The 12,844-nt window shown below is 36.3% G+C and overlaps 1 protein-coding gene across 1 annotated transcript in view; it reads right to left on the reverse strand.

Moving 5' to 3' along the window:
* Positions 1-3,292: 3,292 nt before the first annotated feature.
* The window catches only part of NAE1 (NEDD8 activating enzyme E1 subunit 1), a 53,014-nt gene continuing 43,462 nt past the window's right edge, over positions 3,293-12,844 (reverse strand). Inside the window, exons 16-20 of the mRNA XM_072635945.1 lie at positions 10,136-10,222; positions 8,335-8,427; positions 6,582-6,696; positions 6,430-6,479; positions 3,293-3,547 (exon numbers count right to left, since the gene is read on the reverse strand). Coding sequence (XP_072492046.1) covers positions 3,438-3,547; positions 6,430-6,479; positions 6,582-6,696; positions 8,335-8,427; positions 10,136-10,222 — 455 coding nt within the window. The 3' untranslated portion in view covers positions 3,293-3,437. The remainder of the gene's footprint in view (positions 3,548-6,429; positions 6,480-6,581; positions 6,697-8,334; positions 8,428-10,135; positions 10,223-12,844) is intronic.

A 12,844-nucleotide genomic window follows, 5' to 3' on the forward strand; every position in this document is an offset into this window, starting at 1 on the left:
GAAAATGGGAATGATAGTACCTAGGTTTGTTGTATTAATCAAGTGAGATCATGTACATAAAACATTTTCTAAATTTTAAAGCATTTTGAAAGTAACTGCACGTCTGCTGCCATCATCATCATCATCATCATCATGGAAAATTTGGTATGTCCTATAAGGTCATTCATCAATCTTCATAAAGTTTCTTACATTGTCAGCATGCTATGGGAAGGGTCAGTAGGTCAACATTCATTTAATTTTATGTTTAATAGCTTGTTTTCAATTGTTTTTCATCTCCCACATCAAACAGAGACCTCTTTTTTGTTTGAATTTAAGTTGCTTGAGGATAGGAAGTACTGTATTTCTGTCTGTCTCTTCAATCCCTGGCATTAGATGGCGCAGTGGGTAGAGTGCTCTGAGCCTGGAGTCAGGAAGACCTGAGTTCAAATCCAGCTGCATATACTTATCAGCTGTATGACTCTGGGCGAGTCACTTTTTGCTCTCTGTTTGCTTCAGTTTTCTCTACTGAACCTTGGGGATAATAGTAGCACCTATCTCACAGGGTTGTGAGAATCAGATTAGATAATATTTATAAAGAGTTCTGTGAATACTATTATGAATATTAGGTATCAGAAAGGGCTATATCTCTATCATTCCTCTGCTCTACTCTTAGGTGCAGCAAGGTAGTGCAGTGGATAGAGCACCAGTGTAGCAGTCAGGAGGACCTGAGTTCCAATCTCACCTCAGACACTTGACACTCACACTAGCTGTGTGACCTTGGGCAAGTCACTTAACCCCAACTGCCTCATCCTGAGTCATCTCCAGTCATCCTGATGAATATCTGGTCACTGGATCCAGATGGCTCTGGAGGAGAAGTGAGACTAGTGACCTCCCTCACTCAAAACAAAGTCAAGTGCAAGTCATGTCATTATTTCTCTGATGGCATGGTCTTCTTTGGCAATGAAGGATGAACACATGCTCTTTTAGTTCTTTAAGCCCTACTCCTATGAGAACAAGAAGTGAGAATTTTATTCTAGTTTGGCTTGAATGTAGGGACCAGGAAGAAAAGGCACAGAAAGAGGCTAGGAAGGCTGGTTCAAGAATGAGATGTTTAAATTTCATTCATCATGTAATTGAAAGTCACTGAAGGATTTTGAGTAGAGTGACATGATCTGAGAGGTGCATTAGGAACATTGCATAAAGGATGAAGTGGAGAGGGCAGGTACTGGAGGCAAGAAGACAAATTACAAGACTATTAAATAAGAGAGTTTGAACAAAGGTTACTGCAGTGGAAGTTGATAGTAAGCATGGGAGATATGACATCAGTAGGCTCAACAGATTTGATATGGGGTGGGTAATAGGGGGAAGAATCAAAGATGATTCTGTGCATTTGAATCTGGATAACTGAGGTGATGGTATTATCCAAGAAACAGTGAAGTTAGGTGGTAGTTCAGGTTTAATGAAAACAAATTCAGATTTGCACATATTAAGTTTGAGGTGCCATGAGGCAATCCAAGTGGAGACATTCCATGAGGCAGTTAGAAATATAGAGCTGACCCTTTGAGGAAAGACATCCTCCTAGAGAAAATAATTGAAGTCATGCATGGACTCACAAAGGGGAAGCATATAGGAGAAAAGACAAAGCCAGAACCTTGGTAGACACCTCTTTAAAGGACTGGAGAATGAGGAGACAGCAAAAGGCAGGAGTGGTCAGAGAGGTAGAAGGAAAACCATAAGAGTATGTTCATGGAAGTCAAGGGAGAAGAGAGTAATTCACAGGATTAAATTTCACAGAAAGAAGCCACTGAATTTAGCAATACTGAAGTCAATAGTGACCTTAAAGAGAGATGTTTGAGCAGAGTGGTATGGTGGAGATTAAAGTAGACTAATAGGTGGTGAGCAAATAGAAGCATCAGGTACAGAAAATAGATGAGATTCTATTTTGCCCAATTACATGCCAGTAAAACTGACAATCTAAGTGAAATGGATGAATATTTACAAAAACATAAAATGCCCAGATTAACAGAAGAGGAAATAAATTAACTTAGAAAAAAATAATTGAATGAGCCATAAATGAGCTCCACAGGAAAAAATTCCCAAGACTAGATGAATTTCCAAGCCAATTCCACCAAATAACAATCCCCAAACTTTATAAACTATTTGAAAATATAGGCAAAGAAGGAGTCCTACACCAAATTCCTTCTAGGACACAAATATGGCTTTGATACCTAAACCAAGGAGAGCAAAAACAGAGAAAGAAAACGACAGACCAATTTCACTAATGAATATTGATGCAAAATAATTTAACAGTAGCACAAAATTACAGCAATATAGCACAAAGATCATATGACCAGGTGGGATTTACACTAGGAAAGCAGGGCTGGTTCAATGTTAGGAAAACTACAGACATAACTGACCATATCAATAACCAAAGCAAAAAACCGTATTATCTTAGTAGGTGCAGAAAAAGCTTTTGAAAAAACACAATGCTTATTCCTATTAAAAACTTTAGAAAAATTGCATAAAAATAGGCAACAAAGAAACAAAACTATCACTTTTTGCAGATGCCATCATAGTATCCTTAGAGAACTCAAGAGAATCAACAAAAAAACTAGCTGAATTAACAACTTTAGCAAGATATAAAATAAAGCACATAAATCATTAGAATTTCTATATTACCAACAAAATCCAGCAGAAAGGATTAGCTACTCTGATCCAAGACAATTCCAAAGGACATGTGATGGGAAATGCTATCTACCTTCAATGAGAGAACTAATGAACTCAGTATAAAGCATTTTTTCACTTTTTCTTTCTTGCTTTTTTCCCCTCCACAATATGGCTAATGTGGAAATATGTTTTGCATGATTTCATATGCATAATGGATATTGTACTTCATGTCTTCTCAACGAATGGAAGAGAGAGTAGAGCAAGATAGAGAATTTGGGACTGAAAATAAAAATTTTAAATAAAAAAAACCAAGAAAATAGATGAGACTGAAGATGCATGAGAAAGGGAAACGTTTGATGGAGCAAAGAAACCAAAGAAAAGGACTGAGAACCTGAGATCAAGAATACATGTGGGTAGTTTAGTGTTCTCATCTACAAAATGTTGGACTGTATGACCTCTAAGAGTCTTTCAAGCTTTAACATTCTATAAATTCTTTCAATCCATTTTTAATTCATAAAAAGAGATTATGATTATGGTTAAGAACTTACAAATACTAGAATGCATTTATTCAATTAAATTCAACAGAGGCATTCTCTTATTGTGGCTACACTATTATCCCCCTCCAAAATAATCAAGAAAGACACAATTTTTAAAAAAAAAAAATCATTTTTAATGTTTATTAAGGAAAGAATTTAGCAGCCCTGTATTAGCAGAGCTATACAGAGCTTAGCACAACCTGAAGATAATTACAGTTTTAAGCATTACATGCTATTAACATACTGTAATTTTTTCTACAACTGGAAAGTTGCTGAGGTTTGTGACATGCCACTGTAAATATAAGTATTATTAAAAATTACAAACTGCTTGGTAATTATTTTGATAACCTCCTGAGCAGCAGCTCCTATGGAAGAAAAATTAGAAAAGTAAAATGTTTTAAATAGTTCACAGGAAAAATTCCAACATATTAATATTTCAAACTGAGTACTTCATAAGTCTTAAGATGCCATAAGATGTATATCTCCACACAAAAAAGAACAGTTCTTTATAAGCTTTTTATATAAACATTATGTTTTAAAAAGAATAAGCTTAAAAATATGTTTTTCTAAATATGATCACTAAAGAGACAGCATGGTATAATGCTGCACAACCTGTGGCTTCTGGCCACTTATGGCCTGTGAGTATGCCAAAGAATTTCGGGCAGCCCATGAAAAATGTAGAGGATATTTTCCTCTGCATTTTTTGCGGGCTGGTCAAAGTCCTTTTGTGGGCCACAGTTTATGCAGGGCTGGTATAATGGATAGAGAGCCAGCCTCTAAGTAAGGAAGATGTAGGTTTAAGTCCCATTTCTGACATACCTCTCTGAGCCTAAACAGGTCACTTAACCTCTAAGTGCCCCACATATTAACTATGTGTGTGTTTATGTATACATGTATACATGCATGTGTACAGCATATATATGTATGCATACACTGAATATGTAGGTACATGTGTGTATATATAATATGTTTATATGTATGTACACACATACACGTTGCCATCAACAAAGCTGATGATCAGCACTGATAAAGGCTATCTCCTCAGTGGGAGTTCCCTGTACCAATAAATGTTCATTATGTGTAGGGCAGGGGGTGTGTGGATCGGGAAGAATAGAACTTTTTTCTCTAAATACTATGTACTTCTAATCAGGAAGACAGAAATTAAACAGAGGCTGCTGTCCCTTTTTTTCCTATCTGAAATACTGCAAATCTGCTTTGACTGCTTATTAAAATGCAACTTCCCAAAAAGCTCCATTCTACCTCACTGACTACTTTGAATGGAGCTTCCCCTTCAGGGGTATATGACACAATTATGAAGGATCAAAGAGGGGACACAAGCAAGTCACATTTAAATTTCCACTTCATTTCAGATGCAAGGAAGGCATCTAACTGGCTGGTGTCAACTAAGGTACTTTTATCGACCGGTTTTCCTCAGCTAACTGGCCAGTTCTGCCAAACAATCAGTTATTATTTGTGCCTATTATTTTTTCAGTTATGTACAACTCTTCATCACCCATTTTTGGAGGTTTTTTGGCAAAGCTACTGGAGTGGTTTGCCATTTCCTTCTTCAGCTCATTTTACATATGAGAAAACTGAGGCAAATGGGGCTAGGTGACTTGCCCAAGGTTACATAGCTAGTAAGTGTCTGAGGCCAGATTTGAACTCACAAAGAGAAGTCTTCCTGACTCCAGGCCTGGCACTCTATCCACTGCACCACCTAGCTGCCCAATGTGTGGCCAGTGAATAACACCAAAATTCTGGTATAACACAACAACTTTCCTAAATCTCTGTATCCCAAAGGATACTTAATCTTAATAAGCTGGCCTAATCAGAAAAAGAAGAAGTTTATAAAACTCAAGAAGACTTTTTTTTAACCAAATTAACAAGGTGTTTTGGGGTTATGATGCTAGAGTCTCAGGTGTTTTATATGTATGTACAAAGATGGCAATTTTTCTGCTGTGCAAGAATAACAATTTCCTGGTTTAAATTCATGATTTAAAAAAAATAAAAATTCTCATGTCAATTAAAAGGCTTTGGAAACTACACCTGGGATACTAGTTATGAAATCTACCTTAAAAATTACTACATATCTTGCATTATTTTATTTTTCTATTTCTTCAGATACTCTCCTTCACTGCATTAAAAATAATGGATTTGGTTTCAATTTTTGTCTGATAAAAAATATTCAAAATCTGGCTTTAGTTGGGATATGGTTCAATTTGTTACACAGGAAATAATCCTTTTAAAAGGCATCTTTTTAAAGTAATTACTTAAATTAGTTATACTGATTATAAACATGAATAATCTCAAAGGAAAAAATTAAGCTTTTAGTGTTTTTGGATTCTATATACATAAGATATACATTCTTTTCATCAAAATTTAATGATGACTATTAAAATTCACAGAAAATAGTGTAAGTTTCAGCTATCACATTCACTACTTAAATACCTGAAAGATGTATGATTTCATTGGTATGGCTATTCCCTGATCATAATGCATAATATAGCTCTACTAAGTTGTCAGAGGACAATTGAGTAGATGACACTTGAGAGCTGCGCTGGTGGAAAAATCCATCAGCCGGCTGCTGTTCTGGTGATGAGCCGAGCCCCTCCCCAATGAAGTGCAGCGGTCTCTCACTAGGCCTGCCCTGTTTGGCAAGGCCTGCTAGAGACTGCATCCCACTGGCCAAACCTTCAGGAACCCATGAGGAGCTACTGGAAGAGGAATTTAGCCAAGGATATTTATCCACTAGAAACTTAGCATTCGAAGAGTTTATACCATTGCAGCTTACATGGCAAAGGGTTTTCATTTATTTATTTTTTATTTTTAAACACAGTTTGTAACAGATAAAGCAATTCCAACTTTTGGACAGGTGATACTTCTTTTTACAGCATTTACAATATGGACCACAAAAGAAATTTTTTTTTAAACATTAACCAACTGAGACACAAATAATATTTATGTTGCTAACTTCACAAGCTCTTGACCTAATTGTCTCCACAGTATTACTAAGAATTAAAGGACCCTAACTTATTGTTGTTGGTCTAAAGTCCTATGCCTAATAGCTTAAATTCAGACAACCTCGGATGTTCCCCTACCCATAATCTATAATTGAATAGATCTGGTATTAAGCTTACAAACCTTTTGACTATAGGAAATGTGGCAAAGGGTTTTTAAAAAGTAAGTACTTCTCAGAAAGTAGCTAAGTAGAACTATAACAAAAGGAGAGCCTTTCTACCAAACTCACCTCCCAAGAATGCAGCAATCGTGTGGGGCTCAGCAGCTCCGTACCGACAGCTATATAAGCACCAAGAAAAATATCCTGAAGTTAGTCTTAGCCCATTAAAAGATTCATCATTATTATTATTATTACTACTACTAAAAATAGAAATTACTTACAATTCATGGACATAATCATCTTTTACCATTACAGATAAACCATATTCCTGAAGGAAGCTGGTCAGGCAGGATTTCAATTTTCCTATGTCATCTTCAACCTGATAGTTATAAACTCCTAATAAAATAGATGTAAATTATTTTCCATTTAAAGACCAATTGATTCAATGATGAATAGCTAGCTTATATTTACTCATTATCTTTTCATCATCTTAATGCATTCTTACATCCTATATAATGCTCACAAGGGGACTGGACAGGCTTGGAGACAACTTCCGATTGCAATGGGGCAGGGAACACCTGATGAGGAAACCTGCCCCTGCTTTTTGCTGATGCAGACTGGCATCCACTCTGCAATTTATAGTCTTATATAGTGGCCTGGTGTGCTGAGGTGTTAAATGACTTGGCCAGAGTCACCCAGCCAGAATGTGCTGAGACAGCAATTACAACCAGGGCTTCCTGTTTCTTAGAATACACACATCACAATACCTGTCCTTTCAGGACGTAAACAGTTATACTACTCAGTATGCAAGCACTCATTCCTGCTCTTATTGAAGTAATATATTAGGACTTATCTATTCAAAGGAAAAAATGTAACCATAATATATGTGAATTTTTAAAAAATATCGTAATCTAAAGCTGCATTCATTTCTTAAAGCTCTTGAGTCAAATACAATAGTTGGTATAAGTATAAAAAGAGACCTTTTGTTAGGCTTGCTAATTAAAATAGCAAGTCCCACGGGAATAGTCAGTTTAGGGCAGGGTTTATATTACACCCTGTGTTGTGCAACAGTGCCCATAAATAATATCACTAATTTTGTTGATAATGATCTCTCTAGTACAATACTAGACTTTAGGATCAGAAATATTCTCTGGTTCCCATATACTAAGACAGAGGTATAACAAACCTCGCATTCAGTCTGCAAAAAATGGAAAAGCTGTTCATATATTTCATATAGCTATCTACCCAGCATTTGTCAAGCCAAGAATTAAATTCTTTTCATTCAAAGAATAAATATTTACTGGGCATCTAGAATGTGGAAGGCACTATACCAGATGTTGTGAGGGAGACAAAGGTAAATGAGGCATGCTCTACGGGAATTTACAATCCAGGAAGTGGAGAAAAGCCATTTATATAAATAGACAGTAATTTACAAGGCTGAGTGAAAACTCTGCCTCTTCCTGCCTGTATGAGCACAGATAAGTGACTTTCTGAGCTTAGGCTTCTTATTAGTAAAATGCAGATAATACCACCCATATTATCTAAACCTCAAGACTTGTGAGGATCAAATAAGAACAGAGGTGAAGTACTTTGTAAATTTTAAAGCACTGCCTATCAATGGCAGCTATAATTACTATTATAGGAGAGATATAACTACTACGAGAAATCAAAGAAAGAAAGAATAATTTTGGGGGGATGGTAATCAGGGAAGGCTACAAGAAGGAGGCAGCATTTGCCTTTAAATTGACCCTTAGCTATCAATCTGTTTTGCAAACATTTGCATTAAAATTTTCTTTAAAAATTTAAAGGCAGTTTTTCAATACTATTTACTGGATTTTTATTATATCATTATAACTTATTATATTACTAGATTAATATCCAGAAGGGCTGAAAAATTGTAAAATGTTCTTAATCTAATCAATTCCCCCTAAAAAATATAAGCACCCTAATACAAATTCTCTGAAAATACTCCCTGAATTGTAATTCACAAATCTGAACTTTTATTGATATCTGCTCGGCTAATGAAATGGTTACCTGGGTATCTTCCATACTGTTTTTGGAATCTATCAACAGCTCGGAGCATTAAGTACAATACTATCTCGCTATCAGGATTATCCATGCTGGAAGCTGGAAATGGCAAAGGAAAAAAAATCTTGTTTGGACATATCACACAATAAGAGACATTTGAGAGAATAAATGTAATGGCCATGGAATATTTTAGTGCATAACAGTTTCAGTATGGAAGGTAATTTCACTACTTAAATATTACACATTACTAAATAGTAGAATTATAGAAATTAGTGCTGGAAGAACATTCAAATTTCCATGATTACACACTAAGTTCATTTTCAGCTGAAGAAGTTGAGGCCCAGAGAGGTGAAGTGATCTGCCCAGAGTCAGAAAGGCAGCAGAGGTAGGCCGTGGGGCCAGGCTTTCAGCTGCAGAACCACCATTCTTTCCACTGTGCCCCACTGCTGAGGCCTAGAGAGATTCAGTGACTTGCCCAAGGCCACACTGTAAACAGCAAAACTATTACTAGTGAAATGATTATGCATGAAAGAAGTCCTATGAATATGTTGCACATGACTGCACATGTATAACCTATGTCAGATGGTTTATCATCTTGGGGAAGGGATAGGGGTGGGAGAGGGAGAAAAATTTGTAATTCAAAATCTTATAAAAAATCAGCGTTGAAAATTATCTTTACATGTAATTAAAAAAATAAAATAGTATTTATATTAAAAAAAAGAAAAAGAAGTCCTATGAAACCCAGGTCAGTCTTTCAAAAAGCCCAACAGAAACGCTTCTTTTAAAAAAGCCCTCTCCCCAAAAGAATATAAGCTCTTTGAGGGCAGGGATAGTTTTGATTTTGTCTCTGGGTTCCCAATGCTTAGCACAGCACCTGGCATTTGGTGGACACTTGACAACTGCTAGTTGAATTGAAAAAAAAATTCACCTCTGTAATATTTGAGCTCCGAATTCTGTTCTCTACTATTTGGTAATATGTTCATCTCTAATTCTTTGATCGTCATGTAAATGTGTGACCAGATAATAGATTTTATAGATGCTTCTCATATCATACATACAAACTGACAATCACAACCATCTACATAGGCCTTCAGTGGTAAAAATGAGTATGTGAATACTTTGACTGCCCTTAATTATGGAAGGCACAAATCATCAAAAGAAATCTCTTAATGTGGAATCATGTCCCACCTTACAGTAGACAGGTGGGTGTGGGAGAAGACTATCTACGGCTATCCTTATATCAAAATTTTAAAAAATCCTTATATCAAAATTTTAAAAAAAGACACTAATCTGAAAGTTATCTTTTTTCATAACTGAAATAGTTAAATTAATATTCATTGGTAATTTCATTTGTCTGTTTTTAATTAAATTAGTTTTTAACAATTCAAAATGTATTTCAATTATCTGACTTTCTACATATAAATGCATAGAAGCACATATATAAACATACAAATAAATAAGTAAAATTAGCTGCCTGAGTCCTTTTCCTCCCAAGTTCAGGTCACACCAGGCAGGCTGACTATAGCCTTTTGAATGCTAAAAATACAGTTTCTGGTTCCAAGAACCACTGCTTATCCTTCATCTCAGTATCATTTGAGAAAAATAAGAGCTGTTTTCCAGCTTTAGGCAGGGTCACAGTGATGCAGGCTTCATCTGACCCCTAGAGAAGTGATTTTATCATAAATTACAGAGTAAAAATGTTTATATCTCTGTGAGGCCTCCAATGACTATATGCCAACATGGAAGTTATTTTAAAAGAATTGTTTAAAGACAGTAAGACAGCTGTTTGAAGACCCTGTATACTCACTAATTTCATCTTTATGGATAGTGTCCAAGCCATATTCTTCAGCGAGGGATCGACACCTTACCACTCGAAGAAATGCCGAATTGCTGCCTAAACACAGGGAAACGTTACAGAATTAAATGGTTGCAGCAGATTATTGTTCTGATTCACAGGTCCTTATAGCTACATGACATTCGGTGTAAACCCTTCCCAGAAATTTGCTATGAAGAGATTTCTTTCACCAACAAGCAAGAGAACAGATTTAAAAGGCATCTGAAATGGCTAGCTCTGCATCTAGTTCAGTGTTTTGTCTTCAGTAAATGCACAATGCCTTGTATGGGACAACAAAAGCCATTAAAACCACTGAAGGAGACTTCAGTATTTCTGAGAGAAGAGGACTATGTGCCTGTGCTCTGTGCATTTGTTTCTTTTCAGATACTAAAATCTCAGGGAAAAAAAAGGGTATTAAATTAAGTCAAATCAATTAATACTTGAGTGTCTTGTATGTGCAAAACTCAGTATTAACTGGATTCAATCTTTCAGACCTTCTGGGAGTTTAAAACTTAAGAGAGACAACTTGGATGTGGGTACACAAGTGACAGGGTATACAGACAGTAAAAGAAAACAGTAACTAAGATGGTGCCTGCAGAGAGTGGCAGCAGAGGCTTCAAAGGTACAGCAGCTGTACAGGCAGGGTGGGGCAGGGCTGAGGAGACAGCTGAGATGGGAGTCATGTGTGGAGTGTTTCCTCCTATTCCAGCAAGTGAATAAGGGAGGAACTACCCTTTGTTGTAGGGATGGGGTGGAGACTGATTCAATTACAAGATTTTTCCTTAGGATTTACTTTGATATTCAGGCCTAAATAAAAGCTCTACTTTTTCTAAAAGTGGAAAATAAATCCATGAATAGATGATATGGTATATAACAATACCTGACAGGTTACAGTTACAAAGTACTTTCAAACACTGCCTCTGTGATCCTTATCACAAACGTATCAGTTGCCAGAGACAAGCAAGCATAGACTTATTAAAGGATGGAACTCTGGACAAAGAGAGTTCAGGTATCAGGATCCATTTTAAAGAAGGAACTGTGGCAAAGGGAAACTAAGGATCCCTGATGAAGCTGGGACATGAACCCCAAGCGCCAGGATAAAAATGTTTTACAGCTGTACAAAATCATCTGACCTTGTTCATTTTAAGTAATGTGGAAAATCATAGGATCTATTATTTCTATCCAGAAGAGAACTTGGAGATCTAATTCCATTGCCTCATTTTACAGATAAAATAGGCATGGTGAAATACATGACTTGCCCAAAGTCACATGGTCACCAAATAGGATAACTAAGATGTGAACCCAGGTCCTGTTACTGCAAATCCAGGACTGTGACACTACACCAAGGCTTGGACTATACTCTCATCTTACATTATATCTAATTTAATAATAATAGTAATAAACTTTATATAGCGCTTTAAGGTTTACAGAATGCTTTACAAATATTATATCATTTCATCCTCACAACAACCCTGGAAGATTATTATCTCCATTTTACAGATGATGAAACTAAGAAAAAAAGATGTTAGATGAAATGCTCAGGGCCATGCAGCTAGTGTTTGAGCCTAAATTCAAACTTAGCTCTTTCTGACTTCAGGTCTAGTGGTCTAACCACTGCACCAATTAACACCTTCTAATTATAATTTTCATATTTTGTTGAAATTGCAATTCTTATAGAATTCTTATATGTATCCATCCATAGATACACAGACAGACAGACGGACACAGACACACACGGAGACACACACACACACACACACACACACACACACACACACACACACACACACACAGAGTTCATTTCTATTTATTCACCTTAAGGTTGGGAAGTAGGATTAGGTATATACTCTTTCACACAAGTTCAAGGCTGGAAGGGTCGTCAGGGGTCACCTAGTTCAACCACATCTAAATAAGAATTCCTTCACACCATACCAAACCAATGTGCACGCAGCCCTTGCTTACAGAACATCAGTGAGGCCAAACTCTACCACTTACCAAGTCAGACTATTTCACTTTGGGATCTTTCTAATTTTTTTTCTCCAATATCCACAACTTTTATCTATTTTTCTGTGAGCCACACAAAACAAGTAACAACCCTCTTCCATGTGACAGATCTTCAAATATGTGAAAATAGCTACCATGTTCTCCTAAGTCTTCTGTTCTTTGAGGTAAGTTTCCTCAGCTCCATCAAACGGCACCTAGGATTTAACACAATTCTCCAGAGATGGAGTCAGATCCTGGCAAAGTACAATCTCCGGACCATCTCTTCCCCAGGCCTGGACTCCACCCTTCTCTTAACTCAGCCTAAGATTGTAATTAGGTTTTCTGGCTATCAAATCAAAAAATCTTGCAGTCCACTAAAATCCCCAGATCTTTTTCATACTAAGAACTATCTAGCTAATCTTACCCATCTAGTATTTATGAAGCTGATATTTCTGAAATGAAGTCTAAGATTTTAAATTTAATCCTATGAAATTTCATCTTATTAGAGTCAGCCCAATGTTTTATTCTAGTCTATTGACAGCTTTCTGGATCTTGTCATCCAATAAGTCAGCTACCTCTTTTAGCTTTCTGTTAACTTCATATTTCATAATCATGCCATCGATACCTTTATCTAATGCACTGATTTTAAAAAAAAAAGGCAAATGGCAAAGGGCTTAGCCTAGATTCCTGGGGCACAGC

Source organism: Notamacropus eugenii, chromosome 1, assembly GCF_028372415.1.
Source record: "Notamacropus eugenii isolate mMacEug1 chromosome 1, mMacEug1.pri_v2, whole genome shotgun sequence".
NCBI lineage: Eukaryota > Metazoa > Chordata > Mammalia > Diprotodontia > Macropodidae > Notamacropus > Notamacropus eugenii.